Source organism: Folsomia candida, unplaced genomic scaffold, assembly GCF_002217175.1.
Source record: "Folsomia candida strain VU population unplaced genomic scaffold, ASM221717v1 Fcan01_Sc018, whole genome shotgun sequence".
Lineage (NCBI taxonomy): Eukaryota > Metazoa > Arthropoda > Collembola > Entomobryomorpha > Isotomidae > Folsomia > Folsomia candida.
Window position 1 is genome coordinate 353177 of NW_019091210.1, and position 25409 is coordinate 378585.

General features: G+C 37.1%; 5 protein-coding genes across 7 annotated transcripts; 2 read left to right on the forward strand and 3 right to left on the reverse strand.

The window, feature by feature from the left end:
- The first annotated feature begins 2441 nt into the window (after nucleotides 1-2441).
- LOC110857209 (DNA damage-regulated autophagy modulator protein 2) lies at nucleotides 2442-4588 on the forward strand. 2 transcript variants are annotated; one of them, XM_022105818.2, is made up of 7 exons: nucleotides 2442-2593; nucleotides 2984-3075; nucleotides 3159-3280; nucleotides 3343-3584; nucleotides 3714-3864; nucleotides 4011-4162; nucleotides 4427-4588. In XM_022105818.2, the coding sequence occupies exons 2-7, from the start codon at nucleotides 2996-2998 to the stop codon at nucleotides 4502-4504; spliced, it is 825 nt and encodes a 274-aa protein (XP_021961510.1). In that variant the 5' UTR covers nucleotides 2442-2593; nucleotides 2984-2995; the 3' UTR covers nucleotides 4505-4588. The 2 variants fall into 2 exon arrangements, with proteins under 2 accessions (XP_021961510.1, XP_021961513.1); XM_022105821.2 differs by having other exon boundaries at nucleotides 2447-2604.
- A 501-nt stretch (nucleotides 4589-5089) lies between these two features.
- LOC110857369 (macrophage colony-stimulating factor 1 receptor 1-like) lies at nucleotides 5090-18640 on the reverse strand. 2 transcript variants are annotated; one of them, XM_035857735.1, is made up of 17 exons: nucleotides 18456-18640; nucleotides 18201-18361; nucleotides 17685-17779; nucleotides 16928-17102; nucleotides 16706-16863; nucleotides 16108-16425; nucleotides 15405-15621; nucleotides 14869-15123; nucleotides 14282-14422; nucleotides 13880-14010; nucleotides 13628-13808; nucleotides 12275-12547; nucleotides 11976-12185; nucleotides 6173-6504; nucleotides 5650-5861; nucleotides 5461-5572; nucleotides 5090-5384 (listed from the first exon to the last, which is right to left on the reverse strand). In XM_035857735.1, exons 1-17 carry the CDS (start codon nucleotides 18617-18619, stop codon nucleotides 5367-5369), a joined length of 3153 nt encoding a protein of 1050 aa, XP_035713628.1. In that variant the 5' UTR covers nucleotides 18620-18640; the 3' UTR covers nucleotides 5090-5366. The 2 variants fall into 2 exon arrangements, with proteins under 2 accessions (XP_035713628.1, XP_035713626.1); XM_035857733.1 differs by having other exon boundaries at nucleotides 5090-5572.
- On the reverse strand, nucleotides 8427-10542 carry LOC118438044 (protein ALP1-like). Its single transcript, XM_035857736.1, has 2 exons — nucleotides 9931-10542; nucleotides 8427-9866 (listed from the first exon to the last, which is right to left on the reverse strand). The coding sequence occupies exons 1-2, from the start codon at nucleotides 10384-10386 to the stop codon at nucleotides 9498-9500; spliced, it is 825 nt and encodes a 274-aa protein (XP_035713629.1). The 5' UTR covers nucleotides 10387-10542; the 3' UTR covers nucleotides 8427-9497.
- A 2292-nt stretch (nucleotides 18641-20932) lies between the features above and the next one.
- On the forward strand, nucleotides 20933-22085 carry LOC118438106. The gene is made up of 2 exons (XM_035857880.1): nucleotides 20933-20996; nucleotides 21464-22085. Exons 1-2 carry the CDS (start codon nucleotides 20933-20935, stop codon nucleotides 21871-21873), a joined length of 474 nt encoding a protein of 157 aa, XP_035713773.1. The 3' UTR covers nucleotides 21874-22085.
- Nucleotides 22086-22293: 208 nt separating this feature from the next.
- LOC118438105 (innexin inx2-like) lies at nucleotides 22294-25409 on the reverse strand. The gene is made up of 4 exons (XM_035857877.1): nucleotides 25201-25409; nucleotides 24574-25137; nucleotides 23440-24084; nucleotides 22294-23072 (listed from the first exon to the last, which is right to left on the reverse strand). The coding sequence occupies exons 2-4, from the start codon at nucleotides 25069-25071 to the stop codon at nucleotides 22494-22496; spliced, it is 1722 nt and encodes a 573-aa protein (XP_035713770.1). The 5' UTR covers nucleotides 25072-25137; nucleotides 25201-25409; the 3' UTR covers nucleotides 22294-22493.

A 25409-nucleotide genomic window follows, 5' to 3' on the forward strand; every position in this document is an offset into this window, starting at 1 on the left:
AAATTGTGATCTTTGCGTGACATAATTTATGGACCACCCCTGTACAAATATGTATGTAAGTATTTACGTACTGTGTATGTATGTAAATATGTATGTACGATGCAGGGAACATTGACAGTTTGTGTGTGTGTTTTCGATGGGTATTAAATAATTTGAATCGGACTACCTACATACATATCTACAAAATGTGGAGGTAGTGGAAGATTTATGTATGAAGAATTGGTATGTGTTATTGGTGTTGGCTATGGGTATGGTACAAATGTACATATGTGCGTATGCTGCAGATTATTACATCGTATTTCACTTTATTAAAGTCAACTATACTTGTTAGCTGGACATATGCACGGGCATGTATTGGGAATATGGGGATTATGTATACTTAACAATTTTATTTATGTGTTTATTTATGCATATATTTAGGATAATGGGCAAACTAAGTCAATTAATGCAACCTTGATTCAGGTTAATTTTTGATGCTTTGGGCCGTATGTAATAATTTGCGATATTTTATCTATACAATTGTCACAAGTCGATCTGGTAAAATTTTTGTTTGAAAATGCTTACAAAATCTTTAAATTCTTTAAAGACAATATAAACCATTTAAAGATTGGATTTGGGCGTCTCTTTATTTTGCAAAAGTTCGTAAATTAAAAATACGAAATTTATAGATTGTACGATATATCTATCTAACAACAAGTTGTCTCAATAAAATGTTTCATGTAATATGAAATGGTTGTGCAGACGTCTTGAAATATTTTGTGTGTTAGGCACGAGAGACTGACTCGTACAAATATATTAATTTATGAAAAAAATATTACTCGTGTTTTGATTCCATTTTATCATTTATTTCCGTAAACTCTGGAAACACCTTATATCATACATTAGACATGCACCGAGTACTCGGCGCTGCCGAGTACTCGGCAGGTTTTGGCCGTGATCTCACTACTCGGACTCAGCCGAGTATTTTTCCGTGCTCGGCCGAGTATTTCTTAAATTTTTATATGCATTCAATACCACTTTACCCGGTACTTACACCGCGCAGTTCAAATTATCCATCAAATTATCCATGTAATTTTTGCAATCAAAATCAAACTTACTTGAAAAATACACTCATGAAATTTGTTAATTCTATCCGGTAATCAACTTTAATCGAAATGTTGGAACATGAAGAAGAATCAGTAGCTTCACGTGATTCCGTCCACCAGTTCTCAAAATAAAGGTACTAGTAATTAAATCTTCTGCAAACAATGATTCTTTTGATGATTTTTTTGACAATTTACTCGGTAGCCGAGCCTTGCTCGGTACTCGCTTGCCGAGCTGTGCTCGGTGCTCGCAAACGAGCAGAAACGAGTACTCGGCAAAAATATGGCCGAGTACTCGGTGCTCGGCCGAGTCGACTTTTTCGGTACTCGGTGCATGTCTATCATACATAGAAAAAAATGACACATTTTCCTCTACCAAATGTGCCGTCATAATAAAATATTCCGGCCGGAGAGTGAGAGTGAGACGGAACGTGGAATGTGAATAATGCAAAATCTGTGTCACCCATGCTAATTTTGCAGATATGGCAAAATCCGCGTATTGTATCCTGACTGATATATGTGAAGCATAGATGCGCGTTTGAGCTAGACACTGACACTTTGTCCACTGACACTCGGACAAAATCAGTGGCACTGACACTGTGTCCACTGACACTCAGCCACAGTGGCTGACACTGACACTGTGGACGACACCCAGTGTCTGACACCCATGTTATATGGACACTGTGTCCTATGACACTCGGACACAATCAGTGGCACTGACACTTTGTCCACTGACACTGACACTGTGTCCACCGACACTCGGCCATAATGAGTGACACTGACACTGTGGACGGCACCGAGTGTCCGCGCATCTATGATGTGAAGTACAAAGTTTCAATTTGCTTATGTATGTATTTATGCATGTCGTAATACGTGCGACGGACTTTTCTGATCAGTTATTTGCGTTATCTTGTCATATCTCTGTCCTGGTGTTCCAATCAATTCGTATTGTTCCGTCAATTTATCTGGATTTTTCAATTAGCAAATCAGGACGGGACAGTGTGTCGCCGTACAATACACGGATTTTCACAGTGTGCCTAATTTTATCTGAAATTATAAATCTTGCAAACCTATTGAACTGCATTTTATCTAAATTCAGATTGACATTGGATAATTGTAAGATACATAAATTCCGAGAAATTAGATATAAACATTTCCAGACATTTGCACAGACTGCGAGAGAAAAATTTACGGAACAAAATTTTTTGCTAAGTTACGCCGTTTCTTTATCAACTTATCCAGTTGATTTACTTTTATATAATACAAAGTTTAGTCTCGCAATTAGTGTTATGTAACCCTGGTAATGTATCTGACAAGTTAAATAGTTGTCACCCAGTTGTCCATATCTTGGTCACATATTTAGTTGAGTAAGTACTTAACCCGAATTTAGAGTGAATTGTGACTCGATAAGTTGTGGCCTGACTCATATCATACCAATTACGTAAATCCTCATCACGGGACGGATTCACTTTCTGCATCCTCCGGAACTATTGTTTGCCAATTAATTAAAGGTACAAGACAGGTAAATATATACGTCACAATTTAGACACTGCACAGCACTCGTCATTATTGACGCATTTTTTTCGGTTAAAAGCTGAGGAGTCCTGCCTGAGTGCAACACATGTACATATCCTGACCGACAAATAAACAGCGTGCAGAAAGCATGTTATTGGTTTAGAGGCAATTTGTACATACTCATAGTTGACATGCGAAATACATATAGGGATCATTCTTTATGCATGATCCCTATGCATTTAAAAGTGCTGATTAGAGAATTGTGTCCCGTCTGACTTAAATGTTTGCACGTTTAGTTTCATTTCTTTGTTTGGAAGAGTTACATAGTCAAAGTGGTGGGCAATTTTGTCTCAAATTTAAGTGATACTTATTTTTAATTTTTTAAGATTTCTAAAAATATGGGGTCTCGTGGTGGTAGTAAATTGTACTTGTTACCGCTCGGTGTAGCGATCATCTTCCCACTCACGTTTATCATCACGTATGCAAACATACATAAAATATAATACACCAGAAAAGGCTGGACAATTTACAAAATTTATAAAAATAATAACTTTTTTCCAGATTTTCTGTCGCAATCTCGAAAAATCATGTTAACTTTTTCTTCTCTTACATTTCCGACACGGGCGCAATTCCCCAGGAAAGCTTGATATTTGCCCAACTTCTCAACATTGCCGGAGTTTTGAGTAAGTTTTGAATAATTTTATCCGGAATTTGGAAATATTTTATTTTCCGATTTTTATTTTAGTCGGATTATCGGCCTATGTCAGATTCAAACAGGTTGAAACCTTTATCAAGACGGAGGGCAAAAACTCGTCCAAGTCGTCGCCGAATTTAGGAAAATTTAACAAAATTGGGATAATTTTTGGCATGATTTGTGCCTTGGGGTCCAGCGTTGTGGGAATTTTTAATGAAAAGGATCAGATTTTTATACACGTGGTGGGAGCATGGATGGCGTTTGGTGGGGGCTCGGTCTACTTTATTTTCCAGGTGGGTATAAAATAAATTTTGGTAGCGGTTCAAAAATTAAAGAAATCTTAATAGTACTTCAAAAACATTCTCTTCGAATCTTGGTGGTCGTTTAAAAAACTAACTCGGAAATTTTTATGATAATTTAAGGCACTGATCTCATTCCAAATGGTACCACTTTTTGGGACGAAGGCGTTAGCAGGGTTTCGCATGGTGCTTGGATGTGTGTGCTTATCTCTTTTCTTGATAAGTTTCATGACCGGAGTTATGGCCACGAACAACTGGGTGGAGACTGGAAATAGTAATTATGCATATTCAAATTTGTTGATTTTTTGCCTATGCTAATTTGCCAATTTGGCGCTTCACATGATATGTAGTGTACTTTTCTAATATGGCAAACGATCTAATGCAAGTTTTTAACGTTTACTTGTTATTTTTTTCTGCTAGACAAGATAATGTTGAAATGGCTTCCGGAAAATGGTGGTTGGGCTTATCGTGTCACATCCGTAACGACAGAATGGATAATGGCTGCACTACTGGACATTTATTTCATAACTTTAATCGACGATTTTAGAAAGATTCGCTACGAAACACCAAAGGTAGGAAATATTTAAATTACTGTTTACTGTTTACTGGAGTTTATTAAAATGTCGCAAATATTAGAGAGTACTAGAAGCATAAAATCATCACTATATTTAATTCAGCCAATATTAATAGTCTCAATTGTTTTGAATTTTTCTGACAATGAGAGGTTATAAGGTTCTTGGAAATTAATATAAACAATCTGCCACGAAACCTTTCAGAATTTTTCCGACTATTAATATTGGATGAACAGTAGATAATCTTGTGACCATAATTTTTAGTTCTCTTTCATCACCACGGACAATCGACGAAATGGAGCCGGTGTCCACATGGACCGCATTGGATCCGACGATGTTTAAGCTCATGGCGAAAATATTTATTCCGAAAATGTACAATTATTGGACTTTTGTAGTAAAATAAAAACGTTTAATTTAGTACCGTTATTGATTTTTCAGAAATCAATTTTTCTAGAAACTTTTCCATGACAATATTCACGTGTCTTTTTTGACAATTTGATTACTTTTCATCCCTCTTGAGTGAGACACTAGGCTCATTCCATTTGTAAGCAACACGTTTGATCGAGCACCAGGAATTAGAGGTACTAAACCCTGCTCGCTGGTGGTGGCTGCCTGACCATGTATTTTTCTCGCTTTTGCAAGAGAACACTACACAACTTATTCATAGGCAATGTTGCCGGCCACGTAGGAACACAGAATTATTTACTACTGTCTACAGAAGCAGCCCATGTTAATTTTACCTTTTCGAAAAATCGCCATAACTCCAAGACGGACAAAAATCGCATGGGGTTTTAAACTTTTTTGTTTCCTCAGGCCCAAAGGCATCGATTGGCTTATCTCTCAATGAGCGATTCTTGTCCGTCTTCTCGATAATCGAGTTTTTCAATACATTTTAAATTTCTGATTTTTTCGAATTTGTGAATTTTTTAAAATTTTTCCTATCAATGAATGATCAATGAATAAAATCTGCAAATGTAACCTACCCCTTTGAACCAACACTTTGGCGACGAAAGCATTTTCAATGCATTTGCAAATTTTCTTTTGACTGCTATATCTTTGCGAAAAAAATTAATTTTTAAATTTTGATTGTTATGATATGTTTTATTTGATATTATGCATCTATGATAAGATTGTGGACAAGATATCAAATATGGGTGCGACGACGATCGTGTGGGTTCAGATGGAATGAGCCACTAGCCCTCGCTTATATACTTGTGTAAATCTGTAAACAAACAAATGCACACAAAATTTACAATTTATTTCAATTTTTACTTAAATACGAATCCCAAAAACTTTACATTCGACTCCACTTCTTTTTGTTGTAATAGAGCACGGATTTTGTCCTCAATAAATGAAAATTGTGGTCTGTCTTCCGCCACTTCCGCCCAACATTTCTCCATCAAGCCAAATCTGTAATGTTGAATAATTACTAAATATTTGTAAATATGCATTTCATTATTGTACAAATTTCGAAAACATCTACATACATTTCTGGTGAAGCCAGTGCTGGTCGTTGTAGTCTCAGCCCTTCATAAAGTTTGTCCACAAACGCAACATTCCATCCAAGTCCGGAATATGGTACGGATCCTAGGGAAAAGACTTCCCAGAGAGTGACCCCAAAAGCCCAAATGTCAGAATTTGTGGAGAATTGCATTTCAGATAACGCTTCAGGAGAAAGCCAGCGCCAAGGGAGCGCTTGCTGCAAATTGCATACATATGCAAATTAATAAAGAGTAATCCCTTATTTACTTATACTGTTAGAAATCTGGGGTAACCAGGTAGATATTGATTTCTCTGTATTTATTCAGAAAATATCTACATATTTAAACAGTTTTGGAAATACATATTCCGCACTGCTAAATAAATACCCAAATATTTTCTGCATACTTATATTTTCTAAAAACAGGAATATTGTTTCCCGCAAAAAATCTTGCAAATTTCGCAATTATTTATATTGAAAGGTAAATTTCCGACATTTTTTTTACCGTTGATGAATAATTTGTCACCTACATTTTTCGTCTTTTTGTAAATCGCATAGTTATGGAGTTGACGCGATAGGCCAAAGTCCGTGATTTTGACGGTATTCATGTCAGCGAGGAGGACGTTTCGACAAGCCAAGTCGCCATGCACGACTTTTTTTCCTGTGAGATAATTCATCCCACGTGTGATCTGAAAGCACCACGACAAGAGCTTGTTCTCGTCAAAGTCGTTCGGATTTTCTCGTCTAGCGTTTATAACGTTCCTTGTGTTCAGCGGGGTTCGGCGAAATCTTTGGGTCTTGTCGCGAAGAAACTTGAGCAGGTTTCCCATCGGGCAGAATTCGACGAGAAGAAAGACGCGTCCTAAACATGGTGTTAAAAGTCAAGAGGTAAGTAATTATGAGTCAATCAATATAATAAAAATGGACGAGATGCGTAAATATGACATATGTATGTACATATGTATGTGCGTACTCACGACTGCTGAAAATCTCACAAAATTGTCCATGTTTACTTGACTTGCAAAGTTTTACGCGATTTTGAAAAGTTTTTTTCTTGGAAAAACTACCCAGAAAAAAATTTACATGTTTTTATCTCTGACTATTCGGTACATTTGGTAAATAACTTGTGAAAACTTAATTTACGAAGGGATGTACCAGATTTTGCAAATAGGGATCCCAATCCCGGACGATTTTTAAAATCCCGGGAATCGGGAATCCCGGTTTTAGCCGTGAAAAATCCCGGGAAATCCCGGGAATTTTTCCCGAAATTTAAATATTACCTTATAACTTGGGTCAAGTCAAATTTGGGTGTACAAAAAGGTACATGGCTCTCAAAAGTACCGAGACTGAGCATATTTATAATTAGTGCTCGGCGCGAGACGAGACTATCTCGAAAATTTCTAGACGAGACGAGATACGAGACGAGACGAGACCAACTTTTTCGTCTCGAAAGATTTCGGGACGAGACGAGATCGAGACGAGACCAACGCCATCTCGTCTCGACAAATCTCGGTCGAGACGAGACGTCTTGATACATCAAAAATTTAGAAATTTAGCAGCAAAGTCTCCGTCCTCTAGCCTTCTGCAAGGAGCGAGCAGCTTTGGGAAATGCAGTATCCTTCAAAAATTTTTTTAGAGACAATAGATAAAACGAATAATTATGATCAAAACTTTAACCAGTTTGCAAATATCCTGATTTTTACGTAAAAGACACTCAAATATGACACTAACTATATAACTCCAATTATAAATTGTATATACTGCGGGTAACGATTCCTTCGTATCCATATCCCAAGTATTCTATGTATATGTAGTAGCATAAGCTATGACGGTTACGAGTCATTCAGGTATTTCATGTTAGCCTTCGTAAGCTCGTAACTACCTTCATAAGCCTGCGAAGATCAGCTTACGAACCAAAAATTTGACTTACTGGGTAAAAGAGATATTGGTACGTTTTGTCAAAACCTCGTAAGGTTAGTAAGTTTACGTGTTTACGTACTAACGAAAATTGACGTGAAATGACTCAATGGAAGCGTCGTAAAATTTTGTCGTCCCGTTACTAGCTTACGATTAAGATTTATCCTTTATTTTTTGTGTAAACTACTAGTATGTAGTTTACTATGAGGCAATTCACGCCCTCCTTCGTAACTACGTAAACAGCGTAAAATCCGTAAACTTACAAACGTTTACAAACTTTTACAAAAATTGCCAAGGAAAATCACTTTACAAACTTTTGTAAACTTACGCAGCTCACAGGCGTCTTTTAATTTTGTAAAGTATTTTGTAAACACAATTTAGGGAAGAAAAAAATTGTTCGACACTTGCACACGTTTCATTTTGTAAATTTTCTACAAATTTTCTATAAATTTTCTACACTAGCAAGACTGGTTCTGCGACATATCATCGTGTCAATTCTCATAAATTATGGCACCAAGAGGAAAATTGACGAAAACTAAACCAGTGACCTCGACGCTGGAGGAAGTCCAGGACGAAACTCAAAATTCTGGAAGCACTGTGAAGAAGAAACCCACGAAAGTCGTTCTGAAACGCCGGAACTGGTCCGAAAATGAAAACCGCAAAGTTTTAAAGCATTTGTTGGACGTAATTCAAAAAGGGAAACAACTGGAAAAGCCTAATGCTACGATATTTTACAAAAATATGATAGAGTTATTGAAGTTCGAAAGCTGCACGGATCAGCAACTAAAAAATCAGGTGCGAAATTTGAAAACGAAGTACAGCAAAGCTTTGGATTGGCGAAATAGGACTGGTCAAGGCGTGCTGGAATTAGAAGGGGAACAATCTGTTAAAAGTACTAAACTATTTTTTGCTCCTATACATATGTATGTATACTTTGACATTCTTGCTTTCCCCAGGGACGTTGCTCAATATGTGTCCACTATTCGACGAACTCGATGAAATTTATGGTGAAAAAGCTACATTCGACCCACCACATCTTCACGATTCCTCCTCGGGAACTCTTCAAGCACAATGGTGGAGTGATTTTGGACGAGATGATGAACTGAATGCTGAAGATGCAGAAATACCGGAAACCGAAATTAATGTGGATGTTGAAACTGTCCCCCAGAAGCCATCAACTCCAGGGAAATTGATCGCAAATAATCTTACTTCAGCAAGAAAAGACCTCGGAAAACGAAAGCACGCTGATTCCGGAATATCTGCTTTAGCTGAAGCGTCCATAATTCGAACTGAACTTCAAAAGCAAGAGATAATTTTAGCCAGGGATAAATGGGAAGAAGAAAAAAGACTAAAAAATTTGGAATATGAACTGAAATTGAGGCAGTATGAAGATGAACAAAAATTGCAAGAGAGAAAATTAGCTTTGGAAGAATTGAAATTACAAAATGAGATGGAAATATCGCGATACCGAATCGATAAAGAATGCAGTTTGAAATTGGAGTTGGCACAGATTAAAGCAGAACAAATCTAAGGTTTATTAATGATTAAAATGCTTTGAATTATTAAAATGCTGAGGTAATCACATCATGTTGAGTTTTCCATTAACAAATTGAAATAAAGCGTTGCGTTTGTAATCATCCCCTTGGTCATGATTTCCTTCTTGGGCATCATCATCAACTTCTATATTAATTTCCTCCGATTCAGTAAACGAGTCCTTCAGAATGTTGTACAAAATAATACACCCCCTGATCCACGAACAAGCCAGCGTGTGTCCATTTGACCTATCCACACGAATTCGCAATTCCTTTAAACTCTCAAAAGTTTCTTTAATAATTCCAAAGCAGCATTCTATCTTGACACGAAATCCCGAAAAATACTTGTTAAATCGCCGTCTCTCCGCAGTGGTTCCAGTTGACGCATTATTTTTGAACGGTGTTATCATGTAGTCCGTATTTTTGTAGGCTGAATCCCCGGCAATCCACTGACCTCTGTCCAAAAATTTTTCTGGATTTTTCCCGATTTCTGAGTTAGCAAAAACTCAGCATCATGAACCGAGCCCGGATATCCGAAAAAAATGCTCCTGATCATCTTATTGTTGTCACAAACGGCTTGCAGTTGGATGGCGTAACGCTGCTTTCGCGTAAAATATGACTCGGGGTCATCCAGTGGTGCTTCTTCAAGGTTGATGTGAGATCCGTAAATATATCCAATACAATTTGGAAGTTGGTCAACCATATTCCTTGCAATTTCCAATCGTTCGGTTTCGTCTGGCCATCTTATCCAATCTTTTTCTAATTCTAAAATTGCCTGAGAAATACATATTTTTTTAGACACTCCTATCAACTTCATACTTGTGAAGTCTATTGTGTACCTTTAGAACTCGAGTGACCACTTTCAATATGGTACCACCCCCACCAACTCCAAACAACGCTGCCGTAGTAGATACCCCGCTTCCGGTTCCGTCATGCCCTAACTTATGAAGTGTTATGGCGAGTTGCTGGTCGACTTTTAGTTGTTGACGACTGTTGGACTTAAAGACGTTGCTGTTTTCTATCATCCGCAGAATGAGAGTGAAATCCTTTCGAGAGACTCGCATAAATTTTTTGAAATAGTCGTCGGAGTAGTTTGGCAAGATTCTTCGGAACCAATCATCTGACTTCGGGACAAATAATCGTGGAACAGAAAGACGGTACGTAGAAATGGTCAGAACATCATCTATCGCGTTATCGAAAATGATATCTGCCTGTGTAGGACTATTTATTATATCAATAAATGCAGCTTCACAAATTTCTTCCATTAATTTCCGTTTTCTGGAAATGATCGGCATTTTGTTTCGATTATCAGATAAATTTTTACGAAAATAATTACAAAAGTGAATTCACGGGAAGCTGTTTGTAAACGTTCGTAAGTTTACGGATTTTACGCTGTTTACGTAGTTACCAAGGGTGCGTGAATTGCCTCTATATAAGGAATACAAGGCCAATTATTAATATTCTAAATATTTGCAGTTTGTGTATTTGTATTTTGTAATTATCTGAAGAATACAAAAGATATTTTGAAAAACATGGATGAATGTCGAGACATCTCGTCTCGTCTCGACCGAGACGAGAATCGAGACGAGACGAGATGACAAAATCGTCATCTCGTCTCGTCTCGATTACTTCGTCTCGAGTCACTTTCGAGACGAGACGAGACAAGGCAATCTCGTCTCGTCTCGTCTCGTCTCGTGCCGAGCACTATTTATAATACCTACTTCTCTGTTTTTGGGATCTGTGCCTGCAGAAATACTTAAAGTATGCTATTTTCTGGCCTACACAAAATAATATTTTGAAAATACATACATATTTATGTACTGTAGCAATACAAATTAGTAATTATATTGTTTTGCCTACTATGGCAAATTTAAAAATTCGATGTATTGTGGAAGCCCAATTTAGTTAAAATTCACTATTTTGGAGAGGTGTGAAGAAAGAGTTTAATAATTTCATTCCAGAAAACTTAAATAATTAATCAAGGATTTGTCAGCATGTTAATCCGAAATGCATAAATTTACGTTTATCAAATATCAATATTAATTGGCCTAACCTGCATTAACATTAATATTGAAAAACTTCAATTGGACATGGAGGTTGGTAATTCAAAAATTTCAAGTTTAAATAAGTACATATGTATATGAGCTACCACGTTCAAAAAGCCTTTCATACAGCCTTAAATTCATCGACTAAAATTCGAAATCACTTCTAACATCTTAGCATTTTTGATCATAACTGATTTCAGATTCTATAATTATACCGAAAATAAGGTTTATTTGTTCCTTCAAGTTATAATCTGACATCGAGATTAGAGAATTTTAAGTTCCATCTTGTATTATAAATGTTACTTGCAAATTATGAAATTTGGATAAACGTACGAGTACATTAAATGTGGCCACTAATATTGTTTAAAATTTATATTTTCGAGTTCAGGATCAATTTTGATTGGTTATGATCATCGAAGCTTTTTCTTACTAATCATATAACCGATAATTATTTAAAACTGCTATTAAAATTTTAAATTATAAGTAATTTTCAATTCTGAATGACAAATTGAAAAATCCCGAAATCCCGGGATTTCAGTTCTTCAAATCCCGGGATTTCGGGATCCCGTTTCCCGGGAATTCCCGGGAATAAAATCCCGAAAAATCCCGGGACTGGAACCCCTATTTGCAAAGCTCTTTTAGGAAACAATGCGATTTTAAATCGTAAATTTATTCATAAAATGGACGTTTCTTATTTTCCAATATGAATTTCGTATTAAAATTATTCACAGGCTAATCCTAAGACGCTGACGTGAGTACGTCCAATAAACCCTTCTGCGAAAATGGCGCATGATGTTCGCGATTGTCTACATCAAGTTTTCGGTAACATGCATACTTACCTTTCTCAAGTCCCTTAGTATCCGAACCGACAAGTTCAATCAGATTTGGATGACTTCCCAAGTAAATCATGACCTTAATCTCGTCCATGAATGATAACAGAGATTCACGATCCACATTTCCCTGAACAGTTTTGACTGCAATATCCTTCCCCCTAAGCTTTCCTCGTAGAACGACGCCAAATTGTCCACTGCCCAGAATTTTGTTGTAATCTGGGCATAAATTAGTACTTACATGTATAATTATTGCGTTAATGATATAAAATGTTAAAATTGGAATAGGTATTTATACAAATCTTTACCAATTTCGTAATCTTTGCTGGAAATCTCATATTCCGTGTTATACGCAATCATTTTAAAGTTATCAGGAATATCTTCGCCACTTTTTTGTCCTTCGTCCATGGGCACGAGACCCTCCCCATTTTTGAACTTTTCTAAATCGTCTTTTGTAAGTAGAACATACTTACTTTTGTACACTTTGTATAAAGTAAGAATAGTGATAAGGATTAAGGATCCCATTACGGAAACGGAAATTATCCAATAAGTGCTACTTTGCGGAGTTGGCAGGTCCTCATCTGTAAGAATAAATATTTATGTGGTTACACGCAGTTATGGTCATAGATCGGAGTACTCCAGGCTTGGAGTACGCACTCCGGCCTCCGGAGGCCGGAGTACGCAGCCTTTTCTGGAGGCCGGAGTACGCGGAGGCCGGAGTACACGTGGCCAGCCGGAGGCCGGAGTACGCGGAGGCCGGAGTACGCATGGCCGGCCGGAGGCCGGAGTACGGAGGCCGGAGTACGCATGGCCGGCCGGAGGCCGGAGTACGGAGGCCGGAGTACGCAAAATTTCCGATCGCATAGATAGGAGAATTCTGGGCTTGGAGTACGTACTCCGGCCTCCGGAGGCCGGAGTACGCGACTTTTTCTGGAGGCCGGAGTACGCATGGCCGGGCGGAGGCCGGAGTACGCGGAGGCCGGAGTACGCAAAATATCCGATCTATGGTACGGACAGCTTCCTATTACATGTGGGAGTCTTAAATCGACATCATTTTGTATACACAAAATATATTCACTCTAAATAAAGTTGTGTAGAAGTTATGTAAAATTTTGAGCGAAGTTGAATAAATTTTGCGCAAATGTTGTGTCATCCTCTATGTATCTTACTCAACTTTAAGTAAATTTAGGATAACTTTACATATTTTGAGTATATATTTTTTTACAATAATTTTCAAAATTGAGTTTGATTTAGTCTGGATGTTTTTAAAAATAGATTATAAACTGCGACCAATTGAGAAATTCTGGGCACTGACTAAATCCAAACATTCTAAGCTTTCAGAAACGCCAGACACCTTGCGAAAATTTAAGAACAGATGGAAGAAAATCAGCTTGAAAGTGGGTGCAGTCTATGGGCAGAATTTGATGCGAAATCTGACAAAGAAAATGCAATCTGTAGCACATAGCGGAATTGAATCATTAAAATTTTAACTGTATGGTAATCCAAACCCTTTCGTAGTAAACATATGCAATTTTTTTTTTAAATTACATTAACTGTGTATAAAGTTCTGAGCATTTTATTGCGTCAGTCCGCGACGTTAGTGGACGTTCTTTATTTACTAAATACTTGGTTTAGAGCCCCATTAACAGTAATTTATCTACCTGGTGAAACACGATAAACCTGGGAGACTGTTCCCCTCGAATTTTTTGCGGTGCACACGTACTCTCCGGCTTGTAACTCGTGATGTGTCCCGTTTAAGGAGTGAGTTGTGTTTGAAAGCCGTAAATCTAAGTGGATAACGTCACCATCGACGATACGAATTTCACTGGACGTTGTAAGGAGCTACATGTAAATAATATTGGCACACAAATATGCATTAGACTCGTAAAAAAACATGCTTCAAAAATACAAACCTCGTTATCATGAAACCACGACACTTCGGGTAACGGGATACCGAACACGGAACACCGAATAGCTAAAGCGGGACTCCTCTTCGCAAAGGTAATGTTGGTTTGAGTGAAAATAAATTTCGGAACTGTTTTATCTGGATTTGTACAAAAAATGTGAAGTAAAATGTACGTTAATCGTTGTACGATATACACGTACATATGCATAAACTTGTATTTACACTCTGGATAAAGTTCTGTAAAACTTTACCCAAAGTTTAAAATAGAGGATGACACAATAATTGGGTAAAATGTATCCAAGCTCGTGTAAGATTTTACCCAATTGTTGTATCATCCTCTATTTTACTCAACCTTGAGTAAATTTTACTCAACTTTATTTAGGATGCACAAATAATAAATATTAGTCACCTTTTACTGTTAAGTCCAACTTGACTTTGAACTTTTCATTCGACTCGGACGTATAGAAATTACAAGTCAGAGATTCAACATCGGAACTAAATTGGAGCCATACGTTTTCATGCCGGATTCCTTTAGCTTTATCGACCCCGGCTAAATATACACATGCGTAAGAACAATTAATCGCTGGATTTTACAATGGGCATACTCATGTCAATCTTCGCATATGTATGTATCTCTCAAGCATGGCAAAATAACTTGCTAAGTATTGCGGAATTTCCGAGATTTCGCAAAACTTTTTCTGGAAAAAACTAAGGATTTCTTTTCGCAAATTTACCCAGCAATTAGGTTTGATTCTATTTAGGAAAATTATTTCACAAACTCATCCCCACCATAACCAGCGAGGGAATTTATAGAAATCTAAATATGTATGAAAGAAGCCTCAAACTTCGTGTTAAAAAGTACATAAGTTTGCGAATTTGCGAAACTTAAATTTTGTGGGCTTTGCAAATTTGCTAAATGAGTTGCGATACTAAATAATACGTTGTGTCTTGAGTACGCCCCATGTATTTTTTATGTCCTAAAAAACACGGAATCACCCCATTCTTGAGTAGGAGAATTAGGTCCAAGATTTTCCACCGTGGTCCCATTTCGAAATTTCGAGCTCCATGTGTAGCCAGGAATGACTAGAAATGGAACTGCGCTGCACATGAAGGAGTAGGTCACGTCAGAATAGAACACGCGAGGATCTTCTTGTGGGTCCGTTCCACGAACCGGGATCTGACCCACGTTAAATCTTAGGGTTGCAAGTGCTTCCATCGGAACTTTGGATGCGTGCAATTCGCTCATTAAATCTAAATATTGTATTGGCACAAATTAGTACAAGTTTTCTGATAAGTTGTAATAAGGGCATGCAAGATCGGTATTAGTACTTTTGTAAAATGGATTAAAAACCGGTTTTCGATTTAACCGGAAACTGGTACTGTATAAAACTCGTTTAATCACGTTTGGAAACATGTTACCGATTTTTGTGTAATCAAAGGTTTTAAAGAAAATCGGAAATCGGTTTTCAAATCTTCCGATATTGGATGCCCTAGAGTATTTTTATACAAATGTATGTATTTTTATTACGCACATGGCTTGTTGTCCATTCCTGTAAAATATTGCTCTTTCTGGATGAGTGCACCATTTTGAAAGCAGGCAACCATTCCGGATCGAAAAATGTCGATAAGCGCGCATGGATAATTGACCGGGTCTGACGCACAAGATACAACCCGCCTGTTGAGTTTCGTTTCTTCTAGGACGCGTTCCCCGCTAACTTCCCATTCCGTGTTCCAGTCGCACCTTACATGCTGATAAAAGTGGGTGAGGGATTCGTATAAATTATTTAGAATGCAAATTCAGCTTCATATTTATGTACAGATCTCAAAATTCCCACTTTGAGCTAAACTACTTTTCAATATTCATTAAGAAACAAAACCTTGAATGCGTCAAAACATGCGGCATTCGAAACATGAACAAGGATAAATTTTCTTCATTTTAATGAAAACCAATGAAATTTTCCTCATTTCAGATGAGTGAGCGTGAATGGAAAGTCTCACTCCGTACATTTTTCACTATATTTAAATATGCTTTACATAATACTCCATTTTTCATATTAATTAGTTTTCACTCTATGGTAAAGTAAGAATTGAATTCCAATGAAGTGAAATAAAATGAATATGAAACGATGAAATGGCTGAATTTTGATGAAAAATATCGCTTTCAACCGGAATATGTTAAAGCGCTCAATACCGCTATCTTCCAATTATTAATATTCATTAGTAATGAATAATTACCCTGTACAAGCAATCCTGCAACATGTCCGCTTCCATTTGTGTGGTTGCATAAATGTTGGAAATATAATCCCACGTGCGGTTAGTCAATATCGCGCAACCCAAAGAAAGCTGCTGAAACTTTTTAATTATCCCGGTGTCATTTACAATCTTCGGAGGTGTTAGGGGCGAATCGTAAATGACTTCCCGGTCGCGATGTGAGCCTTGTTTGCACATAAACTTGTGGCTTTGATTTTGATTTACAACGCTCCTATCGACTGTGAAGCCTTCGGCTGGATTGTAAGTGATACCGGTGCCATTAATCTCTATAAATGAAGGTCCCTGCAATATAGGCACAACTTTTTGAGGGGTAACTTGAAAATTAAACGCATATACATAAACTATTGAAGTGTTAGTAGATCCGGTTAACAATCCGATCCGACACTATCCGATCTAACAATATCCGATCCGTCAGATCGAATCGGATTTTTTATCCGACCATTTATAATAATATTGATCTTTTCCGATTTTCGGATCGGATGGGACCCATCTTATATAGTGGTCAGATAATGTGGTAAGGTCGGATCGGATCGGATTACCTACATCCAAATTATGAACTAACCCATTTGCTTTCGGGTACCAACAATTGCATTTCCGACGCAATTTCAGGATTCGTCAGCCTACAAGGGACTAATATATGGGTTTTTCCAAGATGTGGATGATTTTCCCAGTACACGCTTCTCCGTGTTCTTTGACCAATGATGTAAGGTGGTGATGTTTCTAGCAGTTACATATGTAATTTTAAACGAAATTAAAATTTTACGGATATGTAAATGCCACTTACTTTTAAAGTAAATGTAGATCCAATCTTCGGAAAATATGCTATTGTTGTTTGATTTAATGCCACTTGAAAATGTGTAGTTTCCCGTTTTATCCCCGACATATGGGATTGTAATAGTTAAGCGGAACCTTTGCATGGCCATGTCATAATCTTGTAAAGTGTTCACTTTGGTCAAGGGCTGTGTGGAATAAGAATGTATTACAACTTCGTACATACATAGCTGCGTATCGCTGCGTAGCCCAGGAATTTTTTCGTGATTACATAAATTCGCACTTACGCTGGCGCCACAAGTATTTACACCTTAAAAAATGCTATATTTCGCATATTTTCGGAATAAAAATCAAAAACATAGTAGTTCCGAAATATTGTGAATGGACCATGTTCCGTGTTTGAAAAAGGTTATGATTCATGATTTTTTTTAAAAGCTAACTTTTGAAGCTCCAGAGCGATTTTTATTGTCTCATTATTTCTTGATTTATACCTCAAATCAATATTAATATTTTTACATTTTGTACGATTAGTTACGATTTTTTAAGAAAGCTATGAATTTTTAAATAAAGAAAATTTCGAGGATTTAAGAATCATCATAACCTCAGACCTTTTAAAAACAAAACAGGAAGGATGTCCATCTGCTATCTTATTGCAGAAATCGTGCGAAATAGATAACTTTTAAAGGGGTGTAAATTCTTGTATCGACAGTGTCGATTCGACACTGTACATATTTCTGACTAAAAAAACAGCGACTGATTTTCAGTGGTACCTGAAGTCCAATAAACGTGAACTTAATTGGGGACGGTGATGCACACAAAATACTGACAAAATATTGTTCCTCAGTCCAAGGATCGCCCAATTTTTCTGTAAATTATTAAATTATAGCGTGCACTGTTACCAATAAAACTCTCATGTATGTAGTCACACAGTTATAGATTTCTCTTTTTAAAGTTGCTACCGCTAGGTGTTAAAATTATGCATACCGGTCAGTAAAAAATTTGCTATCGATATGGAAGATTAATATCGAGCTATTACTACACCGTATTACTTATCATATCAATCCCACTTTGGTAGGATCACATATGTATGAATACCGTTTGGTGCTGTTTTAATACTGGATTTCCAAGATTGTACAATAAACCTCAATTTTTACACAGGGAATGGATATGGTTTAAGCTTTATTTAATATCAGAAATTGGAAACGTTAGATTTATAAATTTCATTTGCGTATCCGTAGATGAGTCAAAGTGACAAGCCACATTGAACGGAGAGTACAAATACTTACGCTTGTCAGGTCTCCCCCCGTCAAACATGAGAATATTCCTGCTCGAACAGCTTGCATTTGCCCAGTTGATTTTTTCATTGTAATTGTACTCTTGTGTCTTACCGATATGGTAATTTATGACGGAACGCTCTCTCACACCGCAAAATATGCCGTTGGCAGATCTGATAAAATATAAAATCGTACCTGTTCACCCAGTTTTTGAAACACAAACAGTTTCCAAACTAAAAATTATTTTTTACATATGTAAATACTTACGCTTTCTTCGCTTTCTCAGAAACACTGATCCAGCGAATGCCAAAAATTTCGGCTCTGGCATCAAAATTCAGTCGGCAATCGAATTGAGACAAAGCCAATTGAAAAACAATTGGCCAGACAGCCAGTAATATTTTGAGCTTAGTAAAACGACACATTTCTAACATTAGTTATATAGGTACTTCCACTTGAAGGAGATAATTTATAATGAAAATAAATTTGAGTAGTTAAATTAATCGAATATTTAAATTAATTAGCTATTGGACCGGATATTACAAACGTGCTCGTGTAGGAATTTGGTTTTGGTATCGCGTAAATAAATAACCGCATTTATAAACAGCTCTTATTCTAAATACTACTATTTAAATAGAAGGTAAAATGTTAAGCCAACCGATTCGTAAACCACAAACCGCAACAAGTTGAGATGAGAGCATTGTGAAGTTCTTTCATTAAAGGATGTCATTATAGAGGAACATAAAATGACTTTTAAATGTATGTACAGTATGTAACTTATTTAATGATACGATCGCATTTTCTTTATATCGATATGATTTCGTAATTTAAGAATTTGAAACTCTGTCCAAAAATCTAGAAGGTACATATCTACGGTCAATTTCCTCGTCGTCGATTTTTAGGTAATGTCACAGACAGGTCAAAGGTCAAACTTATTTTTCCAAAAAAATTTGAGGGGTCGAAAGAAAAACTTTGTGGATAATTTTTTTTGAGCTTTGCAATATTTTTTATCGAGTGCGGCATGCGTTTTGAAGAAAAATGAGTTTTGGTCGGACCGTGTACGATTTTTTTGACCCCACAGGAATTTTTCGCCAAGGACAGGTTTGAGGTCTAAAATCGCCACCGCGGCGAAAATTCGAAAACTGAAATATACGTTGGAATATCTTTATTTTAAATGTCCTGATAATGAATTAAAGATATAGCATTCGAAATACTGTTAAATAAAGTAAACTTTACTCCTCGCTTTTCCACTAAAAACTCCATGTAACATGTATGTAATATTTTTTGAAATTTTTAGTAAATTAAATGTTTATCTTTAAAAACTAAGGCTTTTAGTATGTTAGACAAAACATTGGAATTTTTTCTGATATAATTTAGGGATGTTGCCTCGTCGTTTTTGTTTGAGTAGCAAGTTTTAAAATTTATTTTTAGCAAGAAAAATGTCACGAGTTTAATAGTGCGTCATAGAATTCAAACCAATTTTATAAACAGGTTTCTACTAACACTTGAATAAAAGTTTATGTAAATCACAATCAATTTAATAAATACATTCACAAATTATACTCAATACTTGATAATAAAGGTTGTTACAAATATGTACAAAAATACATATGAAATACATACGTGAATCATACATACCGTAAAAACTCAAATAGTAGCCGGGGGCTACTATTTAAAAAATCAGTGGCTGGGACCCGGCTACTATTTGAGCAAGGCTACTATTTGGGTACAGTCACTATTTATAAAATTATGAAAAGATGCACGGCTACTATTAGAAAACAGCTATTGTAATTTTGTTTCCAGAATCAAACTAAAATTAAATTTTAATAACAGCACCAAATTCTCCCTTAGATTTGTATTACATGACAATTCTATAGGTTAGGCCTGCTATGAATTTTAGTTATTTCTCCGATGAACTGAATTTCGTGTTCAATTCGATTTGTATAACTGAGATTAAATTGAATTATGATTTAATTACTTAAATGAGCTGGCTAAGAGCTGTCTGGTTGTATGTATGTACATTAGAAATTGACGAACGGCTATAATTCGAATAAGGCTACTATTTGGACAGGGCTACTATTTGAGCAGGGCTACTATTTGAGCAGGGCTACTATTCGGGCACGGCTACTATTTGAGCAAGGTCACTATTTATAAAATTATGAAAAAAGGCAGGGCTACTATTTGGGCACGGCTACTAAACTCCGTTTCACCTTACATGGTGTTACCGCCACAGGCAAGGAACATGAGAATCCCATGTTATTTTCGTGTGGCGGTAATACCATGTAAGGTGAAACGGAGTTTATTTGAGCAAGGGCTACTATTTGAGTTTTTACGGTAAATACGTAATAAAACTCCGTCATGGAAATAACCAAAAAGTAAAATTAAACGATTATTATAATCAGCATATGCTACATGATTAATAATTTTTATAGGAAATTTAACTGGTTTATTCCCACAAATGTCATGTGCCACACTTTCCATGTGTCATATAATGATGTTTGTATTAAATACTTTGTATGATCATGCGAGATTAAGGAATTGAATACACAAAATCATGAGTCATTTTATTGTATTTCATGCGAATTCATATCCACATGTGATCCACCCCCAAAAGAAATTCCCTGTTATGAATTTATGCGCGGTTATTGCCACCAACAAAAAAACAGACCTCAATAAATCCATAAAAATTTTTAATCCATTTCTTTATATAAAATAAAACCTGTCCCGTATCTCTTCAATTCGCCAAAATGTCTCTCCTCAACCTCATCTGGGCTCTTATCCTTGTCATCGCTTCCCAGCATGCGTCGGCCCGTAAGCAAAAAAATAAATAAATTTGCAAAATTTTCTCTCCACTATTTTCAACTCACATTGTTAGAAATCTGCTGTATAGTCAGGCAGATATTGATTTCTCGGTAGTAAAATTGCCACATCTTGGTATTATGTAAAATCAGTGGCCGCAGAATCCGTGGGGGCATCTCGGAACATTAACGTTGTAGGGGAGCAAGGGGTTTGTGTATATATGTAACATGGGAGATATTTATGTATAATGAGGACATCAAATAACCGTGGGAACATTACCCCCCCCACGCTTCCGCGGCCACTGATTAAAATTATACCGGTAATTAAAAATTTGCTGCCGATGTGGTAACATTTTCACACCGAGTTATCTACGATACGGTATTTTATTTATCAATACCATTTTGGTAGTCATACATTTTATCAAATTATTTTAAATTTTTAATACTGAGTACATATGCAGTAAAAATGTATAATTTCAGAAAAATGGCGTAGAGCCGACCTCACCAACTACTGGTCGTACCCGCCATGCTGTGACGACCCGAATTATCCTGACCAGAGCGAATGCAGGGATTACAGCGGGTGCAAATATCGCGGACAATTCGCCTTCGTTTCCGGGACAAAGTCGGAGGCCTGGGTCAAGGCGAACAACATTATCGCCATTCACCACAAAGACGCCGGAAAGTATAAGTTGAAAACTTTGGAGTTACGGGCGAACGGTAAAACTATCAAGGCGAAGGTTTACGACGAATGCAACGATAAAGATTGTAACAATTGCTGCACAAAGAATTCGAAGAGGACGAAATTTCTCATTGATATTGAACGAAATACGATGAAGCATTTCGGTGGTAAGGGGGACGGTATTGTTGAGTGGAGGTGTCTCGATTGTTAAATAAGTGTAATAATTTGTTTATTGATTAATTGGGTATATAATTTGTTATTATAAAACTTGTCGTGTATTAAGAAACCGCATAAAGTGTGATTGAATTACAAAAACCTACTCCGAGCAACTTTGCGGGGCCTTTTAAGATGGCATTAATGCCATCTTGGTAGTTAATGACAACACATTTGGGTGGAAAAGACCCCCACCGGCCAACCACTCGACCGATCATGCCCATCTCCGAACTCATCCTTACTTTTGACCCGAAGATGAAGTGTGCAAAATTTCAAGTCGATAGCTTGTGTTTAAAGAGAGTTATCGTGCGCACAGACGGACGCACAGACGGACGGACAGACAGACATCTTGATAAATCTATAAGGCCATCTTAAAAGGCCTAATAAAAGGCCTAAAACAGAGTATAATTCGCACAAGTTATTCATACATAAATACATAAATAATATGCATTTATTCATACAATATTTTAAGGAGATTAAATAATTAATTGTGACGTATGGAAATCATAAATACGGTTGAAATGAAAAACACAACTAAATAATGGAAACTAACATTTTAAAAACCATAATTTCTTTTACTAACTTTGAGCTACTAAAATCTTAAAACCTATACTTTCGTCAAATATCGTATCGTTCATCGTCACCCATTCCGGGATAATTTGGGCCCTTGTTGCTCCTTGTGTAGAGGGGGTTGCCCCCCTTATTTGGTGCATACCTTGGCGCGGGCATTGCCGGATTTAACGGGATGGACTTCTTGCTCACTTTATGTTTCGGTTTTCCGCCTCCCAAATAACCCGAACTGCTTCTTCTCTCCAAAGTCACAGGATCCTTAAGTGGTATCGACCAGCCGGGGAGTGGGGGCGAGGGAACGACAGAATCAGACCACTCATCCCCTTCCGTCACCATTTCCGCGGTGGACTGATCCGAATAAGGTGGCGTGGCGAAAAAGGGTGCGGTTGGAGTTTGATGGATAAAATTGGCTCCTAAAATTGAATTTGGAATGATAAATCCCATTTCGTTGGGTGGTTCTGGGCCACCTTTGTCTAATTTGTCTCCCCCAAGGGAACCCTGCTTCGGGGCGGGTGGGGTAGCAATTACGGGGTTGAGTTGTAAAAAATGATTTTTAGTGGTGGCCATGGTTCGTATAAATTCGCGAAATTCCCATTCTTCCAAGTTACGTTTTATGAAGGAGAGGACCTGCGGAGGGAAAAATGTATAATGTATATTTTGTAATTACTAGTTGCTAGTTCCAATATGAATGAAATAGACTTTGGGTCGTGTCATATAAACACATATTTACAAATGTACAAATGTGCATATTTCGCAAATTTTTTTATAAAACGATTTTAACAAGTTGCTAATTTCTGCACATAACAAATATTATAGTGCAAATTTTCTGATAGAAAAAGGTTTATTATTACATAGCGTCACACTAAAGGTTTGGATGCAGATACATATGTACGCAACCTTGATTAAGAGTAAAATTTACTCTGTATCTAATATGAAAGTCTGCATGCATTTACATTTCAAAAGGGGTTACCTTATTTTTAAGAGTTTAACTCACCAAAACATCTCCAAAGCTCAACTTGACGAGGACAATCTCCTTTTTACTAAACTGCTTATTTATCACGGCTCCCTTCTCTAGGAAGACATAACTCCTCGCCTTCTCCACATCGTCCCTGCACGCTCGGGAGACAAATCTCCGGTAACTGTACTTCCGGTATGGACCACACATGAACAAAGATATCCTGAAAAGTGAGAGCAGATTGACCACAAAGGTGAACGCCAACCACCACCAAAACACGAAGAATGACCACTGCGTCAAGTTGTTCATGGGGAGTTGACACTGGGCCGACTTGATTTCCGGGTCGCCCCCAAATCCGTACTGGATCCAGTTACATTTCGCCATTTTTGGGAAAAGGACATCCATTGGATTTGGCCAGGGAGCAGAATCGTCGAAGAAATGGGCAAAAACTGACACGCCATAGTATCGATAAGGTAAACCGATGATGCCGCTGAGGTAAAAGTATTCCGCGACTGGGGTCAAGGTTGCGAATATTTTGCAAAAAAAGTAATAAACTGCGAAAGAATCGTTAAATCCGGCTGTTTCTAAGAAATACTTGACACGGATGTCATGCTCGGTAATGTCAATGTCGCCGGGGGAGGAGGACACGTCCAAGAGTGGTTTCAGCTTTGTGACTCCGCGTGCCTAGGATTTATTTGGGAAATATTTAGTATAAATTATTTCGTAAATTTGGCAAGAATATATGTATGCATACTCAGGTAAACATTCTCATTTTATGCATCTCGTAAATTGAGCATATCAACGTAACTTGCAAAATTTGCGAGATTTCGCTTAACTTTTGCAGGAAAATTATGAGATTTTTTTCATAAGTTTACCCTGCAAGTTTGCATGTTTTTATTGCGCAAAATTATTTCGCAAATTCACCCAGATAAACTACAGAAATGCATTTAAACAACATAAAAATAGGTGCACTAGAAGTAAATTTGCGAGATTTGCGAACTCAAATTTTGCGCATCCAATCACGAATAAAAATTTCTTGAGCTTAACAAGTTTGTAAAGTGAGTCACGATTCCAATAAAACGGTATCGTGAGTATGCTCATTATTTAGAAAATTTTGCAAAAATAGTAAGTATGTATAAATTATTTCGCAAATTAAAAAAAAATTAGTCCCACCTTCCAAAAGAAGTACGGCAGAAATGAGAACACCGCCATTTTCGCAAGGATCATCCACACAAACTTGTAGTATCTTTGTCGAATTACGGCATCTCTATCTTTCCGATATCCTGACACACCCGGGTAGCTGACCTCTCCCCGCATTTCCGGTTCCAGCGCTTTCACCACGAGAAAAGTGTCGTGGTTCCAACAGTAGTCGTTCAAATCGGAGATTACACTTCCACCCACGCTGACCCCACCGCCGCGACGATTTCCTCCTCCGCCACCTCCACCACCATCGTCAACATTTGTGACACAATCAATTTCCAAATTGCGGACGAACTGGTTCGCAAAAGAGAGACAGATCCCGACCGTGAGGAGGGCGGGGGTGTACTTGGTCGATATTTTGAAGGCGAGGTCAAACGTGATGATGCCATCTCGGGTAAGAAATTTTTTCAAAGGGGACCAGATGTTGTTGGGGATGAAGGTCAGGATGGCGGCGGTGGTGAGTGGGGGCATATTTTGGGAAGAATTCTGGGTTTGTACGTTTTTTTTAATTGAGTGCAATTTTCTTGGCTGGGAAATCTATTTATCAAAGTCTGAAATAAATAATTAGCACACAAAATTGGTCAATTTTTAATCCTGAACCTTAATTCCGTCCAGTTTTTTGTAAGATTTTCTGCCCTTGTTTTGAGACTGACAAGATAATGCTAGTGTTTTGTAAAGTGAAATATGCACAAGTACTATAAAGTATTAAAGTGACTACAAAACTGTAAATATCCAATTAAGTACATAATTACAATAATTACGTATTTCTCTAAATAAACGTTGTCTACCAAAAATACCATATGTGTGGT